The sequence below is a fragment of the Narcine bancroftii genome, chromosome 6 (genome assembly GCF_036971445.1).
Source record: "Narcine bancroftii isolate sNarBan1 chromosome 6, sNarBan1.hap1, whole genome shotgun sequence".
Classification (NCBI taxonomy): Eukaryota; Metazoa; Chordata; class Chondrichthyes; order Torpediniformes; family Narcinidae; genus Narcine; species Narcine bancroftii.
In genome coordinates, this window is record NC_091474.1 from 245,591,403 (window position 1) to 245,617,530 (window position 26,128).

Below are 26,128 nucleotides of genomic sequence, written 5' to 3' on the forward strand. Positions count from 1 at the left end.
TGATGTTCATGAAATCTTTTGAACATCACACTGAAAGAAATAATAAAAACACCAAAGATCGACTGTATTACCTGGAACAGTTTACTGGAGTTAGTCAAAAGTTGCCAACGTATGAATCTAGGACAAGGTTTAAAAGGGCAGAGGAATTATTGCATCATAATTATGGGAATGAACATAAAATTGCAAGGGCCCCACATGGACAAGATTCTTTCTTGATGATCTATAAAATTAGAAGACACAAAGACTTTACAACATATGCACTCTTTCTGAGAGGATGTAGTAACATAATGGGAAGTAGTATATATTTGCAAGAGCTGAATTTGCTTGCTAATTTGTCGATTGTTATAACCATATTGCCTTATAAGATGAAGGATTTATGGAGAACCCAAGTTACAGAGCTTAAGATTCTTTCCGAAAGGGACACCACTTTTGAAGATGTTGCACAATTTTTGGAATGGCATGAGCATGTTAACACCATACCAGGAATTGGAAATATTAAGGATACTTCAATAGTTCGTACAGATGTAAAGAAGTCTAAATCATTGTCTCAACAGAAACCAAAGGGAAGAAACTTTGTTACTGCTGTGTCAGATACAAGCACAAGAAAGAACAAGGAAACAAAAGCGAAGGAAGATCAGACAGTTCAGGAAAACTGTTTGTACTGCAAAGGTAATCATGATTTAGAAAAATGTTCACCAGTGGAGGAAAAAAAATCATATGACGAGAAATTAACCTTTTTAAAGAAGAATGGAATAAGTTTCGGTTGCTCGTGCAAAGGACACATCAGCAAAACTTATAATAAGTGACTCAGTTGTGATATACGCAGTTTAAAGCATTACAGATTACTGCATACTCAATTAAATAAAGTTGACAAGTAAGTCAAACAATCTGAATCCAAGACAAAAGACACAGTCAGAGAGAATGCTTCAGCTTCGGTCCAGACAAACAGTTTTAATGGGGCTGGTGACAAAGCTCTCTCAATAGTTCCTGTGCAGGTTGAAGCTAAAAAGGGGAGCTTCATCTTGAAGACCTACACATTTCTTAATCCAGGAAGTACCGTATCATTTTGTACTGTTGAGTTAATGAATAAACTTAATCTTCACAGAAAACGATCCCATAGATCTTATTGAAGACAATGAATGATGAATAGAACAATAATATAGTTTCCGGTTTAGAGATTGTTGGATTGAATAGCAATTAATTTTGTGATCTTCCAAGTGTATATACTCAGAAGACTATGCCAGTGACTAAGGACAATATTCCACATCAGGAGGATATCAGCCAGTGGGCTCATCTAAAAGATGTTTGCTTACCTAAAATTGATGCCAAGATTGAGATGTTAATTGGATTAGATGTACCAAAAGCTCTCGAACCTTTAGAAGAAATAAGGAGTCAAAATGACAGACCTTATGCTGTGAGAACATTGCTTGGATGGACGATTAATGGACCATTAGGAGGAAAAATGAATAATGATCAGGAGAAGTTGAAAGTGAACGTCAACAGAATTTCAGATGTGAAACTTAATGATCTGTGGGAACAACAGTTTAAAATTGATTTTCCTGAATGTCTCACAGATATTAAAGAACCTTCAAAAGAGACAAGCAGTTTCTGGATTTAGTTTTAAATTTTGTTAAACATATTGATGATACTGTATAGTATTACCTCTGAAGAAAAATTTGTCTGCCAGATAATAAAAGAATCGCAGAACAGCGCATGCTGAATTTAAAAAGAAAATTCAAGATAAATTCTTCCTTTAATTTGGAATATACAAGTGTCATGTTGGACATGATAGCCAAGGGTTATGTAGAAAAGGTATATGAAGATATCTTGGATCGTAAAGATGGTGGAAAATGGTATTTCCCTCATCGTGGAGTTATACGTCCACAAAAGAAGAAACTACGTGTAGTGTTTGATTCACTGGATGCAGTAGAGAACTCCCGCAAATTGAAAGTGAGGTCTTGTTAGGACTGTTTGAGGCCTGAATGGTGGTGATGGAGGAGGCCACAAGTGTGGCACTTGCTGTGGTCACAGGGAAAAGAGACAGAGGGGTAATTAGTGGGAAGAGATGAGTGAACGAGGAAAGTCATAGAAGGAGTGGTCCCGATGGAAGACAGAGACAGGAAGATGTGTGAAATTGTGGAGTATAATATGTTGGATGCAGAGGCTACTGGAATGGTAGGTGAGAACAAGGGGAATCTTATTTTTGTTGTGTCTGGGGCCGGGGGCCAGGACAGATGTGTGGGAAAGAGGAGATGTGGGTCGCTGAGTTAATGGAGGTGGAGGGGAATCCACGTTTGTGGAAGAAGGCAGACATTTCAAATGATCTGGACTGGAAGACCTCATCTTGGGAGCAGATACGACAGAGGCAGAGGAATTAAGAAAAAGGAATAGACTCCTTGCAGGGAAATGAATGTGAAGAGGTGTAGTTGAGGTAGTTGTGGGAGCTAAAATACACAAAATGTGGAGGAACTCAGCTGATCTTTCCAGCATCTATAGGAGATGAAGATAATATGGCCGATATTTCAGGCCTGAACCCTTCTTCAGGGAAAAATCAGGAACGGCAGGAGGTATTGGAAAGTCTCAGAATCCAAACAATGGGGGAGGAATCCAGACCAATGAAAGGGGTTAATTGGATATGATAAGGGACTAGGTGAGAATTTATCATGTCTGTGTGAAAGGAGACAAAGAATGGAGAGATGACAGGGGACGCAGGAAGTGGGGTTTAACGAAAGCCAGTTGAGTCGATATTAATGCCATCTGGTTGGAGGGTGCCCAGTCGGAAGATGAGGTGCTGTTCCTCCAATTTATGGGTGGTCTCGGTCTGGCAGTACATGAGACCATAGACTGACATGTTTGCAAGGGAATGGGATGGAAAATTGAAAGGGGTGGCCATTGGGAGATCCATGCTATTGTGGGGAACAGAGCCAAGGTGTTCCACAAAGTGATCTCCCAGTCTGCACGCAGTCTCTACCATGTAGAGGAGAACACATTGGGAGCACGGATCCACGAGTCAGTGGTTCTCAACCTTTTTCTTTCCACTCACATCCCACTTTAAGTAATCCCTATGACATCGGTGCTCTGATTAGTAAGGGATTGTTTTTGGTGGGATGTGAGTGGGAAGGGAAGGTTGAGAACCATTGCTCTAGTCCCAATTGTTACCAAAATATTTTGCTTGAGAAAAATCGTCATTGACTCATTTCCTTTGGAGTTCTGAAACCGTGGACATAAAGAGTCAATTAAGTATGATTAAAACAGTGGTTTACAAACTTTTTCTTTCCACCCACATCCCACCTTAAGCAATCCCTTACTAATCACTGAGCACCGATGGCATATGGATTACTTAAAGTGGGATGTGAGTGGAAAGAAAAAGGTTGAGGACCACTGCTCCAAGGTAATTTCAGGAAGATAGATGAGAGGACATGTGCAGCTTAACACATAAACATGATTTTATCCACTTTGGTGCTAAAAATGGGTTATAAAAGACTGGGAAAAAGAAGATGCAGCAAGACCATTGGTGAAAGTAGGTAACTGGAACCAGCAAGTGGTTCTTTGTTTATCAGAGTTTTACAGCAGACACTGGACTCTTTGCACAACTTGTCTGACTAACCAAATGTAGACGTAAAGCACAGTAACAGGCCCTTCTGGCCTACGAGTCTGTGACGCCCAAATACCCCAATTAACCTACAACCCCTGTACGTTTTGAACGATGGGGAAAACTCGTGCGGACATCAAGAGAACGTACAAACTCCTTACAGACAGCGTCAGATTTGAACCCGGGTTGCTGGTGCAGTATGAGCATTGCGCTAACCACTACACTGAGGGGCCTAAGTTAGTTCCATTTGCCCCCATCCTGCCCATATCCCTCTAAACTAGCTATTTTCCAAAGAAGCCCTTCGCACACCCCGCCCCCCCACCCTTGGGGGCCACAGCACACTGAAGTAAAAGCCTTATTTTCTTTTCACCTCATGTTAATATTAAAAAAAAGTTTTTGTGAGGAAGAAACCAAAACCCAACTGCTTCCCAGGGAAGGGGGCCCGTAAACTTTGACCAGAGTCCTGGGGGTGGGGTGGGCATCAAAAAGGTTGACAATGGCTGCTCAAAATCTTTCCTCTCCATGTACCTGTCTAAATGGTTCACAAACATTACAATCGTCCCTGCTTTTCTACCATTTCCTCTGGCAGCTCATTCAATTCAAGCAACACCCTAGTGTGAAATATGTTTCTCTTCAATCCTTCCCCTCTCTCCTCAAATCTATGACACTTAGTTCTACATTCTCCTGCCTCCAGGTTGAAGGCCCATTCCTCTGCTGTACCATGCATTGCAACTGGGATTCTTGATTTTGAAAGCTCAGTCTGTAGTTTTAGCTCAGGCATTACCCTGTGACTTTCTCTGAGACATTTGGATCCCCCCCCCCCCCCAGGTTCAACACCGCCTCCAGGCCCCCTCCCCCACCCCCAGTCTGATTGCCACTGAAGTCTCAGGGTGGCCCTGCCCATTCAACCACTGGCTCATCATGTGGTCCGTGCTCGCTCACTCCCCTAACTCAAGGACGTGGCCTCGCCCCTGGCCCGGGCCGATCCAGCTGCAGACACCGTAAAAGCTGTTCACCGAGGTCTGAGAGATCAGGAAGTGGGGGGTGGGGGGTGGGGGGGGTGGGGTGGGGTGGGGGGGGGGTGGGGGGGTGGGGTGGGGGGTGGGGGGTGGGGGGGGGGGGTGGGGGGGGGTGGGGTGGGGGGTGGGGGAGGTGGGGTGGGGGGTGGGGGGGGTGGGGTGGGGGGTGGGGGGGGTGGGGTGGGGGGTGGGGGGGAGGTGGGGTGGGGGGTGGGGGGGTGGGGATCCAGTGCATGAGGCAGCAGCAATGTCGTTCACCTTTGGGCATCTCTGCTCCAAGGCTCCCAGGTCACGTGCTCATTTTACTCCCCGTTGAGAACACGGTCGGCTCGTTGACCAAAGTACAGGGCCGGGGGGCTGAACGGCCTCACTTCACCCGCTCCACTCGGCCTCCTGAAGGCATCTGACAGGGCGAGCGGCCCGACCGCGCTGATTGGCCTGGCCGCAGGGCGTCCCCTCGGCCATTGGTTGGCGCTTGGACAGCGGCGGCCTCCCCCTTCCCGCTGATTGGTGGGTCCGTGGGAGGGCGGGATCTGGGTGACAGGTGCCTCAGGAGCGGCTGTGTCATGGGCGCACGAGCTGCGAGGCCTCAGTGACGAGGAGGCGGCCGCCGCCTGTTCGGAGCCCGACCCCAGCTCCAAGGTGGCGGAAGTCGGGGTGAGATCAGGAGCAACAGGTGGTGCCCGGGTGCGGGTGGGCCGCAGCCGGCTGGGGCCTCGTGGTTGGGGTGGGAACGACGGGGCTCGGCTTGGAAACAGGCCGGTTACCGCCGGCGGGAAGGGGCCGGTGAGGACGGAGTCGGGGAAAAGGAACGACAGGCGGGCGGCGCCACGATAAAGGGAGGAGGGGAGGGGAGGGGAGGTCCTCCCCCCCATTCCCCCTGCTCCTCCCTCTCCCCCAATTCCCCTGCTCCTCCCTCTCCCCCATTCCCTGCTCCTCCCTCTCCCCCATTCCCCTGCTCCTCCCTCTCCCCCATTCCCCTGCTCCTCCCTCTCCCCCATTCCCCTGCTCCTCCCTCTCCCCCATTCCCCTGCTCCTCCCTCTCCCCCATTCCCCCTGCTCCTCCCTCTCCCCCATTCCCCTGCTCCTCCCTCCCCCCCCATTCCCCTGCTCCTCCCTCCCCCCCCCATTCCCCTGCTCCTTCCCTCCCCCCCATTCCCCTGCTCCTCCCTCCCCCCCATTCCCCTGCTCCCTCCCTCCCCCCATTCCCCTGCTCCTCCCTCCCCCCCATTCCCCTGCTCCTCCCTCCCCCCCATTCCCCTGCTCCTCCCTCCCCCCCATTCCCCTGCTCCTCCCTCCCCCCCATTCCCCTGCTCCTCCCTCTCCCCATTCCCCTGCTCCTCCCTCTCCCCCATTCCCCTGCTCCTCCCTCTCCCCCATTCCCCTGCTCCTCCCCTCTCCCCCATTCCCCTGCTCCTCCCTCTCCCCCATTCCCCTGCTCCTCCCTCTCCCCCATTCCCTGCTCCTCCCTCTCCCCCCATTCCCCTGCTCCTCCCCTCCCCCCCATTCCCCTGCTCCTCCCTCCCCCCCATTCCCCTGCTCCTCCCTCCCCCCCATTCCCCTGCTCCTCCCTCCCCCCCATTCCCCTGCTCCTCCCTCCCCCCCATTCCCCTGCTCCTCCCTCTCCCCATTCCCCTGCTCCTCCCTCTCCCCCCCATTCACCTGCTCTCCCTCTCCCCCATTCCCCTGCTCCTCCCTCTCCCCCATTCCCCTGCTCCTCCCTCTCCCCCATTCCCCTGCCTCCTCCCTCTCCCCCATTCCCCTGCTCCTCCCTCTCCCCCATTCCCCTGCTCCTCCCTCCTCCCCCATTCCCCTGCTCCTCCCACTCCCCCATTCCCCTGCTCCTCCCTCTCCCCCATTCCCCTGCCTCCTCCCCAGCCCCCACCTCATTCCCCAACCTGACTTCCCTCACCTTCAGCTCCTCCCTCCACGAATCTTCCCTGACCCCTCCAGCTCTTTCCCATCCCCTCCAGCTTCCCCGTCCTGTAGCTCCCCCTTCCCCATCTGCTCTTCTCTTCCCCCCCCCCCCCCCCCCCCCCAACAGATCGCATATCCTTCCCCAACACTGACCCACTTCAGGTCTGTATGTCCAGGTCCTGGACTCTGCATTCACTCACACAGAGGGATATTGGGCCAGACACAGGCAAGTTAGACTAGCATGGTTGGGCTGAAGAGTCTGTGTCTGTACCATAAGAACTCTCAAAAGTTTAGTGGGTGGTCGACACAGATTCGGGAACTAAGTTGACAGAGTTGCTAGACAGAGCAGCCTTTGGGGTGTGGTCACCATTATTGGCAGGGCACATAATTTTTTTTTTGTTTTTAATTTTATAAAATTTAGACATGCAGCATGGTAACAGGCAATTTCAGTCCAATTTACACCCAATTAACCTACTCTCCCGATAAGTTTCAAATGGTGGTGGGAAAACCCATGCAGACACAGGGAGCATGTAGAAACTCATTATAGGTAGCGTGGGATTCGAACCTACATAGCAACGTCACATCAGTTCTGCTACCAGTCATTGCTTCGGTACCAATACAATTGTGAAGCAGAGTACATCTGTCATCCAGTCTTCACAGTATTTCCCTTTCAGGATTTATAATGCAGCAGACGATGTTGAGAGTGAAGGATCCAAAAAAGTCGCTGGATTTTTATACCCGAATCATTGGAATGACGTAAGCAATAGTTAAAAGATTGAATAAATATCCGAGAAAGTGTGTGAGATGTGAGAATGATTGCAGAAGTGAGGGGAATGGCAAACATGCCTTTCACTTAGTCTAAATGTGGGTATATTTTGGCCATTTTAAGGCTCAGTTAGTTAAAGGTGATACAGTTTACTTTCTGGCCATTAAGCCATTCAGTGTGGAAAAAGGCCACTCAGCCCATCTTCCCTATACCAATCAAAATTTCCTGCCCATACTGGTCACACCTGTTAGCATTTGGCCCATATGCATCTGCACCCATCCTATGCATGTATCTGTCCAAATGTTTTTGAGTATTTCAATAGTACCTGCCTCAACCACCTCCTCAGACAGCTTGTTCCATACATCCATCACCCTATGTTTTAAAAAAAATTACCACCTCATGTTCCTTTTAAATCTCTCCCCCATCAACTCTGTCCTAAGGGGGGGAGTCACGTGATGGAGTAGTGGCCGGTCAGGGAATTCCAGCCCTCTTCGGAAAAGTTGAAAAAAAAACACACAAAACACAAAGGTACAAGAATAAAAATTAAAACAAAATAAAAGTAAAGGTGAGAAGAAAATGGCAGCGAAGAGAGAAAAGTCGAAAGCAACGGGAAGAAGAGAAGAAGAAAGAACGTCGGAAGAAGGTGAAGGCCTTACCTGTCCGAGGAGGCCTGCCGCGGAGAGAGAAGCCCGCTCCCTAAGGTCGGTGGAAGTCCCGAGTTTGGGACTACGAAAATGGCTCGCGGAGCCGAGTAAAAGTGCGCAACCACGCATGCGCATGAAAAAAAAACACACTGACAGGAGGGGGGACCAGCTGAGGAGTCGATCTCCACAGCTGAGAGTGACAGCTGCAACACAGCAACAGGAAGAGAACACAGAAAACAACGAGAACAAGAAAGGAGAGCAAAAAGAAAACAAGGAAACAACAGATGGCCAACCCAGAGGAAGAAGAAGAACATAGAGAAATGGAAGAAGAAGGGAAAGGCAAGACAATGGATATATTTTTTTAAAGAATATATGGAATCAGTAAAAGAATGGCAATTACAAGAACTTAATGAAATCAAAAGAATTAAGAGTGCAGAAGAAAAAATGAATAAAATAGAGATGGTCATATCAGAGATAGGAAAAAGAGTGGACAAGGTGGAAGAACGAGAAACAGCCGTAGACATGGAAGTAGAGGAATTAAAAGAGAAATTAGAAGAATCTAATAAAAAAGTTAAAGAGACACATGAGCTGTTAGCTAAGAAGATAGATATAATGGAAAACTATAATGGAAGAAATAATATAAAGATAGTGGGCCTTAAGGAAGATGAAGAAGGCAAGAATATGAGAGAATTTATAAAAGATTGGATCCCCAGGGTCCTAGGAAGACCAGAATTACAGGAAGAAATGTAAATAGAGAGGGCACATAGAACATTAGCCCCGAAACCACAGCCGCAGCAAAAACCAAGATCCATTTTAGTAAAATTCTTAAGATATACAACAAGAGAAAATATATTGGAGAAAGCAATGAAGAAAATAAGAGAAGACAAAAAGCCACTGGAATACAAAGGTCAAAAAAAATGTTTCTATCCAGACATAAGTTTTGAACTGAAGAAGAGGAAGGAGTTCAATACATCAAAAACGATCCTATGGAAAAAAGGATATAAGTTTATGTTAATGTACCCAGCGGTACAAAATAGTTATTCCAGGGCAACAAAACAGACTATTCTCGGATCCGGAGGAAGCACGAAAATTTGCAGAACAACTACAAAACAAGCAGAGAGATGAACTGTATTAAAATGAACATTTTCCCAAGGATACAATACCTATTTCAGGCATTGCCAATACATTTGACAGAGAAATTCTTCAAGGAGTTAAAGAAAATAATAAGGAAATCTTTATGGAAAGGGGGAGGGGGGGGTAACCGAGGATAGCACTAGATAAATTAACAGAATGGTATAAACACGGAGGCTTACAACTGCCAAACTTTAAAAATTATTATAGAGCCGCACAATTAAAATATCTATCAGATTTTTATCAAAGAAGGGAAAAGCCAGATTGGACTAGATTAGAACTAGATAAATTAGGGGAGAAGATACCTGAACATATATTATATAAATGGGATGAAAAATTGGTACAATGTACGAGTTCTCCAGTATTACATCATCTGCTCAATATTTGGAAGAAGGTTCATGTAGAAAGGAATAAAACAAATTACCAATTACCAAAACTAATAATGACACAAAATCAGTTAATCCCTTTTACAATAGATAACCTTTCCTTTAAAGAATGGGAGGAAAAAGGGATCAAAAGAATAGAAAATTGTTTTTCAGGAAATAAATTACTATCCTTTGAACAAATGAAGGATAAATATAATATAACCCAAGATACAGTGTTGGCATACTACCAACTGAGATCCTACTTGAAGGATAAATTGGGAAGCAGTCTGAGGCTATCAGAGGGAAGTAATTTTGAATATGTGATTACAGACACAATGATAATCAAAAAATTTATAACAAATATGTATGTTAAACTGCAAGAAAATGAGAATGAGGAAACAAATGGTAAAACTAAACAAAAATGGGAACAAGATTTAAACATAAAGATAAAGAAGGAAACATGGGAGAAGTTATGCTCTGGAACTATGAGAAATACAATAAACACGAGGTTACGTATGATACAATATAACTGGATACACAGGTTATACATTACACCTCAAAAGTTAAATAAATGGGACCCAACAGTATCTGATAGATGTTTTCGCTGTAAAAAAGAAATGGGAACAACAATTCATGCAATCTGGACATGTGAGAAAGTGGAAAAATTTTGGGAAGATCTAAACCAGATATTAAATAAAATTACAGAAAACAATATATCAAAAATCCCAGAGATCTTCCTCCTAAGTAACATAAAAAACAAAGAATTTGGACTTGATTTGGATGGTGCACAAAAAAGATTTGTTAAGATAGCTCTAGCCGTAGCAAAAAAATGTATGATGTCAACCTGGAAATTAGAAGATAACTTGAGAATACAACAATGGTATATAGAAATGAATAAATGTATTCCATTAGAAAAAATAACATATAATTTAAGAAATAATATTGAAATATTTGAACAAATATGGGAGCCATACATGAAACACAATAGAGAAAACCTACCGGGGACATTCACCACCTAAATTAACGAAAGGAGAAGGAAATGAAAAGAATTGACTTGACGGGTTTAATGTATCTTAGATTCTAGGGAGGGTGGGATGGGAGGGGGGGGAGAAAATGACACTATATATTTGAAAAGGAAAATGTATGTATCTTGGTCAATGTGGTTTATGGTGTGAAAAATAAAAAAAAAACTCTGTCCTAAGATACCTATCAGATTTTTATCAAACAAGGGAAAAAACAGATTGGACCAGATTAGAGCTAGTTAAAATAGGGGAGAAGGTACCTGAGCATATACTATATAAGTGGGATTAAAAAGTTGGTGCAACATAGGAATTCACCATCTGCTCAACATTTGGAAGAAGATTCACGTGGAAAGGAATAAAACATATTATCAACTACTAAAATTAATATTGACGCAAAATCAACTAATGCCTTTCACAATAGATAACCTTTCCTTTAGAGAATGGGAGAGAAAAGAATAGAAAATTGTTTTTCGGGAAATTAATTATTATCTTTTGAACAAATGAAGTACAAATATGGTATAACTTGGTACAATGTTTGCACATCACCAACTGAAAACTACTTGAAGGACAAATTGGGAAGCAGGCTGAGGTTACTAGAAGGAAGCAATTTTGAATATGTGATTACAGACACAATGATAATTCTCTTCTTTCTTCTTTGGCTTGGCTTCGCGGACGAAGATTTATGGAGGGGTAATGTCCATGTCAGCTGCAGGCTCGTTTGTGGCTGACAAGTCTGATGCGGGACAGGCAGACACGGTTGCAGCGGTTGCAAGGGAAAATTGGTTGGTTGGGGTTGGGTTTTTCCTCCTTTGTCTTTTGTCAGTGAGTGATGTTTATAACAAACATGTACATCAAACTGCAAGAGAAAGAAAACAAGGAAACAAGCTGTAAACCCAAACAAAAATGGGAACAAGATCTAAACATAAAGATAAAGAATGAAACATGGGAAAAGCTATGCTCTGGAACTAAGAGAAATACAATAAACACGAGGTTACGCATTATACAATATAATTGGTTATACAAGCTACACACCACGCCCCAAAAGTTAAATAATTGGGACCCAACAGTATCAGACAGATGTTTTCGCTGTAAGAAGGAAACGGGAACAACAGTACATGCAATTTGGGCATGTGAGAAAGTGGAAAAGTTTTGGGAAGATCTAAACCAGATATTAAATAAAATCACAAAAAGCAACATACCAAAAAATCTAGAGATCTTTCTTCTAAGTAATATAAGAAGTAAAGAACTTGGCCTCGATTTGAATGGAGCACAAAAAAGATTTATTATGATCGCCTTAGCTGTAGTAACAAAAAAATGTATTATGTCAACCTGGAAATTAGAAGATAGCCTGAGAATACAGCAATGGTACATAGAAATGAATAAATGTATTCCATTGGAAAAAATAACATATAATTTAAGAAATAACATCGCAGTATTCAAACAAATTTGGGAACCGTACATGGAACACAACAGAGAAGTCCTATCGCGGACCTCCACCGCCTAAAATGACAGAAGGAGAAGACGAAATGAATTGACCCAGTATGTAAAAGTAGAAGACACTAATTTCTTGTTTATTTTCATTGTGTGATGACATTGTTTAATGGGTTTAATGAATCATATATGTTGAATGTTGAGTGGGGGGGGGGGTGAAGGAGGGAGGGAAGGGAGGGGGGAAAAGGGGAGAAAATAACACTGTATATTCAAGAGGGAAATGTTTATGTGTATTTTGGTCAGTATGGTTCATAGTGTGAAAAATAAAAAATTAAAAAAAAAAACTCTGTCCTCTGGTTAGATTCCCTACTCTAGGCAATAGATTCTCTGTGTTCACCCGCAATCTCCCATCAGTTCTGGAGCACTTTAGGGCTGTGATCGTCGCCCCCTGCTCTACTCACTTTGCACCTACATCTTTGTAGCTCGGTTGGACAATAGCATCGTCTACAAATTTGCAGACAGTATCATGGTAGTAGGTTGTATAAAGGATGGGGATGTGTCAGCATATAGGATGGAGAATGAAAACTTGTCTAAATGGTGCACCGATAACAAAACTAAGGAGTTAATTGTTGACTTCAGGAAAGGTAAGCCAGAGTGTATATGATCCAGTGATCATTTCAGAACTGGAAGTGGAGAGGGTGAGCAAATTTAGGTTCTTGTGAGTCACTATCTTGGAGGATCTTTCCTGGACCCAGCACACCAATGACGTTGTGAAGAAAATATGTCAGCGTCTCTACTTTGCGGAGGTTTGGTATGACACCAGAAACCCTGGCAAATTTCTACAGAGGTGTGGTGGAAAGTGCGCATCACAGTGTGGTATGGGGACACCAATACCCTGAGTGTAAAGCCCTTCAAAAGGTAGTGAACACAGCACAGGACATCACAGGCAAAACCCTCCCCACTATTTTTTTATTTAATTTTTTTATTTTTCACACTGTGAACCATATCAATCAAAATACATACAAGCATTTCCCTCTTAAATATACACAGTGGCATTTTCTCCCCTTCCCCCCTCCCTTCCCCCATCCCATCCCCCCTCCAAACCCATTAAACGTTTAACATATACAATTCAATAAAACCATTAAACAATGTCATCACACAATGAAAATAAACGAAAATTGTGTCATCTAGTTTTACACATTGGATCAGGTCATTTTGTCTTATCATTTTAGGGGGTCGAGGTCCGAGGCAAGCCCTCTCTGTTATGTTCCATGTATGGTTCCCAAATTTGTTCAAATAATGTGACTTTATTATAAATTATATGTTATTTTTTCCAATGGAATACATTTATTCATTTCCATGTACCATTGCTGTACTCTCAGCTCTCTTCTGATTTCCAAGTTGACATTATACATTTTTTTGCTACAGCTAAGGCTATCATAATAAATCTTTTTTGCGTTTCATCCAGCTTGAGGCCTAATTCCTTACCTCTTATATTACTTAGAAGAAAGATCTCTGGACTTTTTGGTATGTTGTTTTTTTGTGATTTTATTTAATATCTGATTTAGATCTTCCCAAAACTTTTCCACTTTCTCACATGCCCAAATTGCATGTACTGTTGTTCCCGTTTCCTTCTTACAGCGAAAACATCTGATACTGTTGGGTCCCAATTATTTAACTTTTGGGGCGTGGTGTATAGCCTGTGTAACCAATTATATTGTATCATGCGTAACCTCGTGTTTATTGTATTTCTTAGTTCCGGAGCATAGCTTTTCCCATGTTTCATTTTTTATCTTTATGTTTAAATCTTTTTCCCACTTTTGTTTGGGTTTATAACTTATTTCATCATTTTCCTTATCTTGCAGCTTGATGTACATGTTATAAATCTTTTTTATTATCGTTGTTTCTGTAATCACATATTCAAAGCTGCTTCCTTCTGGTAATCTCAGTCTGCTTCCCAATTTGTCCTTTAAGTAGGTTTTCAGTTGGTGATATGCAAACATTGTACCGTGAGTTATTCCATATTTGTACTTCATTTGTTCAAATGATAATAAATTATTTCCCAAAAAACAATTTTCTATTCTTTTAATTCTTTTTCTCTCCCATTCTCAAAAGGAAAGGTTATCTATTGTGAAAGGGATTAGTGGATTTTGCGTCAATAATAATTTTGGTAGTTGGTAATTTGTTTTTTTCCTTTCTAAGTGAATCTTCTTCCAAATGTTGATCAGATGATTCAGTACTGGTGAACTTTTATGTTGCACCAGTTTTTCATCCCACTTATAAAGTATATGTTCTGGTACCTTAACCCTCCCCACTATTGAGTACATCTATAGGGAACACTGCCGATGGAGGTGTTATACTGCCCAGTTATACAACCCTGCTGCCAGTCACCCCGTCAGCCCTTGTCCATCCAAGGGCACATAGATCTTCTGCCTCAGAACACTCTTTAGTAACAACCACAGATGTTGGGCTTACTGACCTGTTGTTCCAGGCTTTTCCCTGTAGCCATTTCAAGAAAAGGGACACATAATTTGCCATCTTCCAGTCTTCTGAAATGATTGACAACTGGTAAATCTCAGCCAGGGCACCTATAATTTCCTCTCCAGCTTCCCACACTGCCCTTGGATATATCTGATCAGGCCCAGGAGATTTGTCTGCCCTCATCCTCCTCATGACTTTTAGCATCTCCTCCACCATAATTCTAACTGTTCTCAGGACACGACCATTTGACTGCCCCAAGTTCCCAAATCCTCAGGTTTCTCTACAGTAAAAACAGAGAGGTACATGTTGAGGATTTTGCCCATCTCCTGTAACTCCTTTGACTCCTGAGGAGTCCCATTTTTTCCTCTGGTTACCTTTTCCCCTTTGATATGTAACACCTCATGGATTTATTCTTAATGTTATCTGTCAGAGCTATCTCCTGTCCCCTTTTTGCCCTCCCGATTTTATTATTTAGCTTGCTCCTCCGTTCTTGAAAATCCTCCAAGTATGCACTTGATCCCAGCTGTGTATACCTGCCTTACGCTGCTTTCTTGCTATTGTCAAGAACCTGAATTTCTCTTGTCATTCAAGGGTCACGACACTAGCATGTTTGACACTCCAGCGGGAAAGTGAACGTCTTGGACTCGTCAGCAACCTTTTAGAAAGATCCCATTTTTCTAACACTCCTCTTCCTTCTAACAACCTGTTCCAATACCTTACGTTCCCTGATGGGCTTACCCCCACACCTGTTTCCTGATGTTTACCTCCTTTCCGTTTCCTGATGGATATCCCCCCCCCCCCCGCCCCACCAAACCTTGTTTCCTGAAGGATTTACCTTCACTGCTTTGTTCCCAGGCTGCTGCAGAAGCTTGACTTTCCCTCGATGAAATTCACACTGTACTTTCTGGGCTTTGAAGACAAAAAGGACATCCCAGTGGAAAAAAATGAACACACAGCCTGGACCTTCTCCAGGAGAGCCACCATTGAGCTGACACAGTGAGTACATGAGAGTACCAGGGCAAGGGACAGGGTGGGTGGGGGGGTGACACTCATTGGGATGATATGCTTGCATCCATCCCTTGAAACCCCATTGCACATTCTCACTGTCTTAAGACAGTTAGGAGAGATTTTGGGCAGCACTGCAGAGGTAAATTGAGGAATAGACTCCAAATTTAGGACTAAGGTACAATCACTGATATGCAGGTGGCAAAATTAAAGCTGCACAAGAGGCCAGGGTGAGAGGGATGTGATGGGTTCAGGACAGAGCGACTCGAGAGCCCGTATCCCTGTGCTTTGAGAGGTGAGGACTGGGGTGGAGAAGCCAAGGTGGGTTAGAACCATAGAACACGACTGCAAGGAATCAGGCTCTTCTATGCTGAACTGTTAATTCTGCCTAGTCCCATTGACCTACACCCGGACCAAAATCCTCCATAGCTCCAAACATCTCACACTTGTCTGCATTAAATTATGAATCCAGGATGATTTGGGAAAGGGCCGAATGGCTGCTGCAGACAGGAACTCTGGTGACCATCAGCTGCCCTCTGGGTTACTATCCCTCCCCTGCTCCCACTGGAGATTTTTGCTCAACTCCTGCACCCTAACAGTTGCCATTTCACCCATTGATTCACTGACACTGGGACCCTTTTCTCGACCCAGTTTAACATGGAAGGTCATAGCACTGAGGCAGGGCAAGGGTTGTGTTTTTCATAGTGTCCTGCAGGCCCTTTGGTGGACATTGGAGGTTATTCAAGCTCACTACAGGATCAGGATGAGGTGGGATAGTGTGCCAAGGAATGGCAGGTGGAATTTAATTCAGACGAGGGCATTATGTTGTACAATGTGTTCAACCAGGGCTGGACTTGCATGGTGAATGGTTGGGCCCAAGGGAGCACTGTAGAACAGAGAGACTTGGGGGGTACAGAGTTCCATGAAAGTGGCAGTGCAGGTCACTGGGTGTCGAAGGTGTTTGGCATGTTTGCCATCATCAGCCAGCACACTGTGCATAGGACAAATGCAATACATAAATGTACTGGAGAAACTCAGCAGGTCATGTGGCATCCGTGGAAAATCAAAGGTAATCAACCTGGGCCCTTTGTAGGAACCAGTTTAACTTCATGGAGTATAGGAGCAAGGATACCAACTTATCTCTCTAATTCATTTGCGGGCATGGATCAAGTAAATGCAAGTAAACTTTATCCACTGAGGTTGGGTGAGACAAGAACTAGAGGCCATAGTACATTACAGCACAGAAACAGACACCTTTGGCTCTTCTAGTCCTTGCTGAACCATTTTTTGCCTAGTCCCACTGACCTGCACCCAGTTCTTAGCCCTCCATACCTCTCCCAATCATGTACCGGTCCAAATTTTTCTTAAATGTTAAAATTGAGCCTGCATTTACCAATACTGCTGAGAGTTTGTTCCACACTCCCACCAGGCTCTCTGCAGTTCACTCGAAACATTTCTCCTTTCACTCTTAACCCATGTCCTCTGGTTTGCATCTTGCCTACCCTTGGTGGAAAAAGCCTATCTTCATTTACTCTGTCCACTCATTATTTTAAATACTTCTATCAAATCTTCCCTCATTCTTCTATGCTCCAAGGAATAAAGTCCCAACCCATTTAACCTTTCCCTGAAAACTCAGTTCTTGAAGTCCAGGCAATATCCTAGTAAATCTTCTCTGCACTCTTTCTATCTTATGGACATATTTTCTGTATTAAGGTGACCAAAATTGCACACAATACTCCAAATTTGACCTCACCAATGTCTTATCCAACTTTACCATAACATCCCAACTCTTCAACTCAATACTTTGATTTATGAAGGCCAAGATGCCAAAAGCTCTCTTTACAATCCTATCCACCTGTGACGCCACTTTCAGGGAATTGTGTATCTGTATTCCCAGATCCCTCTGTTCTACCGCTCTTTCAGAGCCCTACCATTTACCCTGTACATCCTTTCTTGGTTTGTCCTTCCAAAATGCAACACTTCACACTTGTCTGCATTAAATTTCATCTGCCATTTCTCAGCCAATTTTTCCATCTGGTCCAGATCCCTCCGCAAGCTTTGAAAACCTTGTTTGCTGTCCACAAAACCTCCAATCTTAGTGTAATCTGCAAACTTGCTGATCCAATTTACCACAATTTCATTCAGATCATTAATATAGATGATAAACAATAATGGTCCCAGCACCGATCCTTGCAGCACACCACTCGTCACAGACCTCCCGTATGAGAAGCAATTGTTCACCACTGCTCTCTGGCATCTCCCATCTAGCCATTGTCGAATCCAGTTTATTATTCAACCATGAATACCTAGCATCTGAATCTTCCTGACTAACCTCCAATGTGGGTCCTTTTCAAAGGCCTTACTAAAGTCCATTTAGACAACATCCACAGCCTTCGTCAACTTTCCTGGTAACCTCCTTGAAAAACTCTAGGATTGTTAAACACGACCTACCATGTGCAAAGCTCTGTTGACTATCCTTAATCAGTTTCTGGCTATCCAAATAATTGTATATCCGATCTCTTAGAACACCTTCAACAATTTACCTGCTACTATTGTCATGCTCACTGGCCTGTAATTTCCAGGGTTACTTTTGGAACCGTTTTTAAACAACAGAACAACATGAGCTACTCTCCAATCCTCCAGCATGAGGCTAAGGACATTTTAAAGATTTCTGCCACTGCCCCTGTAATTTCTACACTAGTTTCCCTCAAGGTCCGAGGGAATATCTTGTCAGGCCCTGGGGATTTATCCACCCTTATTTGCTTTAAGACAACAAGCACCTCCTCCTCTTTAATCTATATAGGTTTCATGACCTTACTGCTTGTTTTTCTTATTTTCCATGACACTGTTCCTGTTTCCAGAGTGAATACTGATGGAAAAAAAATTAAGGTCTTCCATCTTTTTTGGCTCCTTACAAAGCTGACCACTCTGATCTTCTACTATCACAACCTTATGTTTCCTGCAGTTGTCTGCTAGCTCTCTACAGATTTGCTCCTCCAATTCTTGTCAACTATTGTCTGGTCTATAATACAACCCCATGAGTGTGGTCATACCTTTCCCGTTCCTCACCTCCATCCATGTAGCTTCAGTGGATGAGCCCTCTGGTCTGTCCTGGCTGAGCACAGCTGTGATTTTTTTCCTTGATGAGCAATACCACTCCTCCCCCTTTATCCCCCCGTTCTATCACGTCTAAAGCAACGGAAGCCTGGAACATTGAGCGGCCAGACCTGCCCCTCCTGCGACCAAGTTTCACTAATGACCACAGTGTCATAATTCTATGTGCTAATCCATGCTCTAAACTCGTCTGCCTTTCCTACAATACTTCTTGCACTGAAATAGATGCACTTAAAAACACATCTACATGGATTAAGGGTGAGATGTTTAAGGGGAATATTTGGGAACTGTTCACGCAGAGAGCGTAGAACTAGCTGCAAGATGAAGTGGTGAATCTGGACTTAACTTTAAGAAAAATTTGGATAGGTATATGGTTGGGAGGGGTATGGAGGGCTGTGGTGCCGGTCAATAGGACTAAGTAGAATAACTGGACCAAAGCTCCTATTTCTGTGTCGTAGTCTTATGGTTCTATGATGGGGAACAAAAATGACAAACTGTGGAGGGAGAGCAGAGGCACAAGCCCTGGGTAGGGGTGAGTCATAAATGCAGGTCCATGAAATTGAGGCATGGCTGCATAAAATTTGTGCTGAGGCACCACTGAAGCACTGAGTACAGTTCTAGTCACTGCGCCACTGAACCAGGGAGATGTGTGAGGGGGTCAGAGTGGGAGAGTGTTGGTTCCAGGTGGGATTGTCTGACCAGGACAGATGTCCTTGTACCACAAGAGACTGGGAGTCTATGTAACGTCACTGCAGCAGAAAGCAGCCACTCACTCCCAGCAGAGTTGATACTGTGCAGGGATCAAATCAGGACGGGGTGGTGGGGGAGCTGAAGTCAAGCAGTAGAGGGGTTTGAAGCTGTGATCACAGGCCCTGGAGCTGCAAGGTGAGATTGGCTGCACAGTTTGGCACAAGTGGTGGCTGGTGAAGCTCCCACCCGGAGTAGGCCGAACATTGTGAATGGAGCAGCTGGTTGTTCGTTTCCACTCCCACGGCTCCTGTCCTTGTGTTTTTCAGCAACTGGGGCACTGAGGTCGACGACAACCAGGCCTATCATCATGGCAACTCTGACCCGAGAGGATTTGGTAAGTCCACTCACCTTTATTCCCTGAAGGTTTGGGTTGGGAGTGGTCAGTGGTACAAGTGGGAACAAAACTCCAGATCTGAGGAAGGTCCATGCTTTTCTCAAATGGAACTAACAGGGTTTAGGGGAGGACTCGAAACCCTAGTGCATTGTTATATACATCAGCATACAGATGCACTGAAATTTTTGCTTACTGCAGCCACCCAGGGATGTAAAACATGCTGACCTAATATGTGTTAATTTACACAGAAGATACCACAAAGTAAGGGGAAAAAGATAATAGTTCATTTATTGTCACATGTAGCAAGATGCAGTCATAGAGGTTGTTTGGTGAACAGTCCAACTAGACAGGAGTGCAGAGATCCAGAGAGATCAGCTGGTGCAGAGGAAAGGTGACATAGTTTTATCAGAGAGGGAAATAAACTGCCCATGAATCTGGTGGTGTGTGATCTCACACTTGTGAATCTTCTCCCTGCCGGTGGGGGGGTGGAGAGTGCCAGGTAGCACAAAGAATCATATGGGCAGACTGATCTTTGACAGTCTTGTAAGAACATCATGGTGAGCGTTCTAGAGCCTGATAACTTTTGGGGCCAAAAAACTGTTTTTGAACCTAGAAGTGCCTGAAGGTGGCAGTGAGAGGAGTCCTTTATGTTGACCCCTTTCAGGCAGTGATTGAGGTAGTTATCTTCAATGGACGCGAAGTCAGTCCTGTAATGGATGAGGTCCAGTACTGAGTGTGTGGGTCAAGTCAGCCATTTCCAACCTTTTTTGGCTGTTCCCCCACCCTCTTCGGCCTCTGCTCAAAGTTTACGGGCCCCCTTCCCTGTGAAGCAGTCAAGTTTTGGTTTCCTCTGTACTTCTCTCCTACTGACTGCTTAAGATATTTATGGTACTTGAGGTGAAAAGAAATGCCTTTTACTTAAATATGCTCTGGCCTAAGGTTGGGCGGGTGGGTGTCGGGCCCCTATTGAGAATGGTTAGGCTGTGGCCTTGCTGCCAACCTATGTCTGATAAAATCATGGGGCAGACCATTTGAGCTGAACTGGTGGGTGGGTGATCGGTAGAGAACAGAGCCCTGGTTTCTGTTCACAGTCTGACATGGAAGGATTCAAAATTCATTTTATTGTTATGTAATAAAGATGGTGCAATATTACATGGCGATCAGCAGAATTTGAAGCGCCTCTTACAGCCAGAGAAAGAGAAGCAAAAGAGAGTTCTCCCAGAGGAGTTGAGTGGCCATGGATTTGCCTCCAGCGCTCCCCCAGCCCCTGCAACCACAGACTCCATCCCAAACTCCAGATCCAAAACTTCGACATGGTCAGGAACCCTTCAGTGCCCTTGTCACCTTCTCATCCCAGTTCTGACACCTGGCACCCCTTCAGCCAGTCCTCAGCAGTCCACAGCCCAGTGTGAATCCCTCAACCAGTTACCTGCAGACCATAGCAGCCGCCTCTGTGTTTCTTCAACTGCAGAACCCCTCACTGGTAAGCTGCTGTAGTCATCATCCTGTTGGTCATCTCCTTTGCTTCTCCTTCTCAAATGGGGGTTGTTCTCTCCATTTAGTGCCCTGTGCCAGTCCTTTGTTTCCTTGGAGCCTGCAACCCTTTGTCGCTGGTACCAATCATAGGTGCCACCCTCTTGGATGCAGATCCCGTGATTACAAAATGTTTAAATAAAACATCGTCGGCTCCATTTACAGGCTGTTTAAACCATGTATGGTGCTGACAGCAGTCGGACACCATGGAAGCGCTGTGACTGCTCTCTGAGGTTCCGCATCAGCGGCAGTTCTGCTGTTACAGTAACTCAGGCAGCACCACCATCTTTCAAATTAAGGTGGTGGGGGGGGGGGGGGCTCAGCACAATAAGGGGGAGAAGCTGATTGTCCCACTTGGTTCTATGACGTCAAGGTGGCTGCATGTGGAAGCATCTTGGTTGCCTGTGCCTTGAATTCTCACCGAGAGATGCTCCTCACCTGCAGGTCACCTGGGCATTGCCGTCCCTGATGTTTACGCAGCGTGCAAGCGCTTTGAGACGCTGGGTGTAAAGTTTGTGAAGAAGGTGGATGATGGTGAGTTCTTTGGTCAGCTGACGGCTGTTGTGAGTGAAGTTTTATCATACACAGAAGAGACCCTTCGGCCCACGATGTGGTGTCAACTTTTGTAAACCTATTCCACAAGAATCTTATCCTTTTCTACCTCGTACCCCAAACCTTTTTTTTCTCACATCTATGGACCTAATTAAGAGTCTTTTACTGTTCCTCTTGTGTCAGCCTCCACCACCCCCAGCAATGGCATCCAGGCACCCACGAGTCTGATGTCTCCCCTAAACTTTCCTCCACTCACCTTAAAAAAGTGTCCTTTGGTATTTGCTATTGTCACCCTGATAAAGGTGCTGGCTGTACACTATCAATGTCTCTCATAATATTGTATACCTCTATTGTTCTCTCTAATCCTTCATCGCTCCAAAGAAAAAAAGCTCCAGTTCTGCCAACATTGCTTCATGAGCTACGCTTTCCAATTCAGGCACACCAGAGTAAATCTCCTCTGCCCTCTCCCCAAAACTTCCACATCTTTTTTCAAATGAGGCAACCAGAACTAAGTGGTCCAACCACCGTTTTATAGAGCTACAACATTGCCTCATGGCTCGGGAACTCGATCCTCTGACTAATGAAGGTCAACACATCAAATGCCTTTGTAACCATCATATTAAATTGTGTGGTAACCTGTCTTCGAGTTTGAATATCCAAATTGTATAATTTCACTCTTATCTGGATCGAACTACATCTGCCATTTCTCTGTCAAACTCTGCATCCTGTCTATCTATATCCTTTTATAACCTACAACAACTTTCTGCTTTATTGACAACAGCTCTAAACTGTGTATCATCTGCAAACTCACTGACCACTCCTTCACTTCTTCATCCAAGTCACATAAAAATCTCAAAAGAGCTGGGGTCTCAGCACAGATCCCTGCAGAACACCACCAGTCACTGAACTTCAGGCAGAATTCGCTCCCATCTTACCATTTGCAACCTTCTGTGGGCAAACCAATTCCAAATCCACACCACAAGCTTTTCATGGGTCCTCTGCCTCATGACCAAAAAACCTTACTAAAATTCATATGCACCCCATCTGCTGCTCTACGTTCATCAATTCCTTTGGCAATCTCATAAAATAATCAGCGTCTCACAAAGCCTTGCTGATCATCCCTGAGAAGACTGTGCTTGTCCAAATGCTCATAAATCCTGTCCCTAAGAATCCTCTCCAATAGTTTTTCACCACTGACATAAGACTTGCAGGTCTATAATTCTCGGAATTCTCTCTATTCCCTTTTTGATCAACAGAACTACATTTGCCATTTTCCAGTCCTCTGGTACTATTCCTGCAGCCAGAGAGGTGCCAAAGATCACCGTCAACATCCCAGGTTCCTGTAGTAACCAGTCCCCATCTGTGCCTGGAGATGTATCTATTCTGATATTTTTTCGGACACAAATTTCACATCTTGCAATTCTCAGCATGTCAGGCAGTATCTGTGGAGAGAGAAACAGAGTTAGCGTTTCAAGTTGCTTGTGTGAGGGAGTGAGGTGTGTCGATAAGTGAGGGGGCATGTTTGTAAGGACGGAGAACCAAGGTTGTCCAGGTGATAGGATGTTCTTGGTGCTGTGTGAGAGGGAGGTGATGTGCCCAGAGGGTGTGAATGAGGACAGTGGAGTCCATGCTGGGACCGGACAGCCTTGGTCTCCACTTGACTACAGACTCTCCCATTCTCCCCTCCCCTCCATGCCTCTGCAACTAAAAGGATTCTTGCTTTCTCATTTTTCTGGTTCAGATGAAAAGACTTTGTTCTGAAGCGTTGAATGTTTTTCTCTCCATAGATGCTGCCAAATGTCCTAAATATTTCCAGCCCCTTTTGCTTTGGTCTCATAATTCTAGCATCTCTGCATTCCCTCTTGTTTGTTTGAGGACAAGCAAGGTGAGCCTTGAGTTGAGGGGAAGTACTGAGAAATTATATGAAAACCAATGCTTGATTTATTTCTTTCTGTTCTAGGTAAAATGAAAGGGCTTGCTTTCATTCAGGATCCTGATGGTTATTGGATAGAGATTCTCAGCCCAAACCAAATGATTGCCATAGTCTGATGTGAAGTGTGCAGCTTGGTACTCGACAATGACTCAATAACTTGAATACATCATTGGATGTGTGTGTGAAACACACACATGTAGCATAGTGTTATAGCATGAAATTAAATATTATGCAATACACAAGAGAGCTGGAGAAACTCAGCAGGTCACACTGCATCCGTACTTCCTATAGATGCTGCGTGACTTGTTGAGTTTCTCCAGCACTCTTGTGTATTGCACTCAACACTAGTGAATGCAGATTTTCCATCCTCAATTCAATATAATTGTGCTATGGTGGAATTTAGGTATTTTATGGATTTAACATATTTTAAGGTAATCTTTGGGCAGTCTCTACCAGATTCCTGGTAATTTATAAATTTTCTAATTGAAAGGAAGGTTGCAGCTTGAATATTCTGCAGGTATAAAATCCCCAAGAATCAACTGTGTAAAGTCTTGTTCAACCAATGGCTCAAGTGAGGAGAGGAACCTAGTACCTCAGTGATTTCTAACATTCTCTGATAACTTTCGGGGAGAAGGATTTGACCTTTTTATTGTTTTTTTAAAAGTATATAAAGTATTCAGAAATTGGTTTCAAAATTTAAAGTCCATATTTCACTCATCGAAACATCTTGAATGCTTGATGCAAAAAGCACTGGAGAAAATCAATCTCTTGGATCCTAACGATGGAAAATCTTGATCTGGAATACAGCTTGGTAAAAATTTGCGGGATTTGGGGAAAACATTCCCTGGCTGCTCCATTATTAAAATCATACTGGTATTTAAATTGTCTTAATTGGGAAGATTCCCAGCAGCTTGGCAACAGTTTCTCCTGCAAATTTGTAGGTTAAGTAAATATTAACTTCTGTTGAAGAGCAATTGTTATCACGCAGAGCCTAATATACAATAAATATTTTCTTCAGTGTTCATTTCTAGACGTAGTTTTTTAAAAACAACCCATATCAGATATAATTGGGGCTTGAAGTCTTGGAGCAGTTGCTACCAAAATTGTCTAACATTGTGACACACCGAACAAATTAATCATCTGTTAATACCGCGCCTCTCTCCAAGTTCTGGAGGCAATCACCACCTGTGGAACCCAAACAGTTGACTTCAGTGGAGGCTGCAGATGCTGGAAGGTTTCAACCTGAAATATCCTTAATCTTTCTTCTCCCCGGGAGGAGTCACGTGATGGAGTAGTGGCCGGTAGGGGAACACCAGCCCTCTCCAGAAAAGAAGAAATAAAGTGAAGAAAATACAAAGTTCAAGAAATACATAATATAACAAATAAAAGATAAAGTTGTAAAGAAAAGAAAGAAAATGGCACCCAAGAAGGAAAAAGTAAAAACAACAGGAAAAAAAAGATAAGATGCCAGAAGAGAAAGGAGAAGGCCTAACCTGCATGAAGAAACAGGGAGCCGTCGTGGAGAAGAGAGCCCGTTCTCCGAGGTTGGTGACGACCCTGCAGAGTTGCAACCCCCACCCCCCCCCCGACCGTTGGACTGTAAAAATGGCTCTCTGAGCCAAACAAAAGTGCGCAGTGCGATTACTAAGGAAAAGGAGATCACCAACGGGAGGGGGGCTCAGCCGAGGAGCGGGCAAACACAACGCAACCAGCTAAGGGATCCCCGACACCAGGGTTCTCAGCTGGAAGAAGAGGAAAGTGACAGGAAAGGGAGTGAAAGGAAAGAAGAGCAGCAGCAGGAGGCCCCACAGCTGAGTAGCCCAGAAGAAGAGGACCAACAGCAAGAAGCCAAGCAAGAAGAAGCCCAGCAAAGTGAGACAAGCAACTCATCAGGAAAGTCAGAAGAGTCACAGATACAAAGAGAAGACCAAGATCTTCAAAGAGAAATAGAAGGTAAATTAGTTGGACAGAATATAGATTTTAAAAAATTTCAAGAATAAATGAGAGCATTAAAAGAATGGTTGACCTTAGAATTTAGTGAAATGAAAAGAAAAATGAAAGGTACAGAAGAAAAAGTGAATAGAATAGAGCAGGTCATGACAGAAATAGGGGAAAGATTAGAAAATGTGGAAGATCGAGAAATGGCTGTAGAAATGGAAGTGAACGACAAGAAGAAAATTGGAAGAAAGTAACAAAAAAGTTAGAGACACAAGAGTTGTTCGCTCAGAAAATTGATATGTTGGAAAATTATAGTAGGTGAAACAACATAAAGATAGTGGGCCTAAAGGAAGATGAAGAAGGCACAGATATGAAAGAATGGATTCCAAAGGTCCTGGGAATGACAGAAATACAGGAAGGAATGGAAATAGAAAGGGCACACAGAACACAGCAAAAACCAAGATCTGTTTTAGTAAAATTTTTGAAATGTACAACAAGAGAAAATATACTGGAGTGGGCAAGGAATAAAATTAGAGAAGACAATAAATCATTGGAAAACAAGGGTCAAAAAATATTTTTTTACCCAGACATAAGTTTTGAA

At 43.9% G+C, this 26,128-nt stretch overlaps 1 protein-coding gene across 1 annotated transcript; it reads left to right on the forward strand.

Annotated features, from left to right (window-relative positions):
• Positions 1-1,785: 1,785 nt before the first annotated feature.
• Positions 1,786-24,613, forward strand: glo1 (glyoxalase 1). Its single transcript, XM_069888132.1, has 7 exons — positions 1,786-1,950; positions 5,125-5,429; positions 7,162-7,284; positions 15,224-15,364; positions 19,504-19,571; positions 21,549-21,638; positions 23,617-24,613. Exons 1-7 carry the CDS (start codon positions 1,786-1,788, stop codon positions 23,703-23,705), a joined length of 981 nt encoding a protein of 326 aa, XP_069744233.1. The 3' UTR covers positions 23,706-24,613.
• The last annotated feature ends 1,515 nt before the right edge of the window (positions 24,614-26,128 follow it).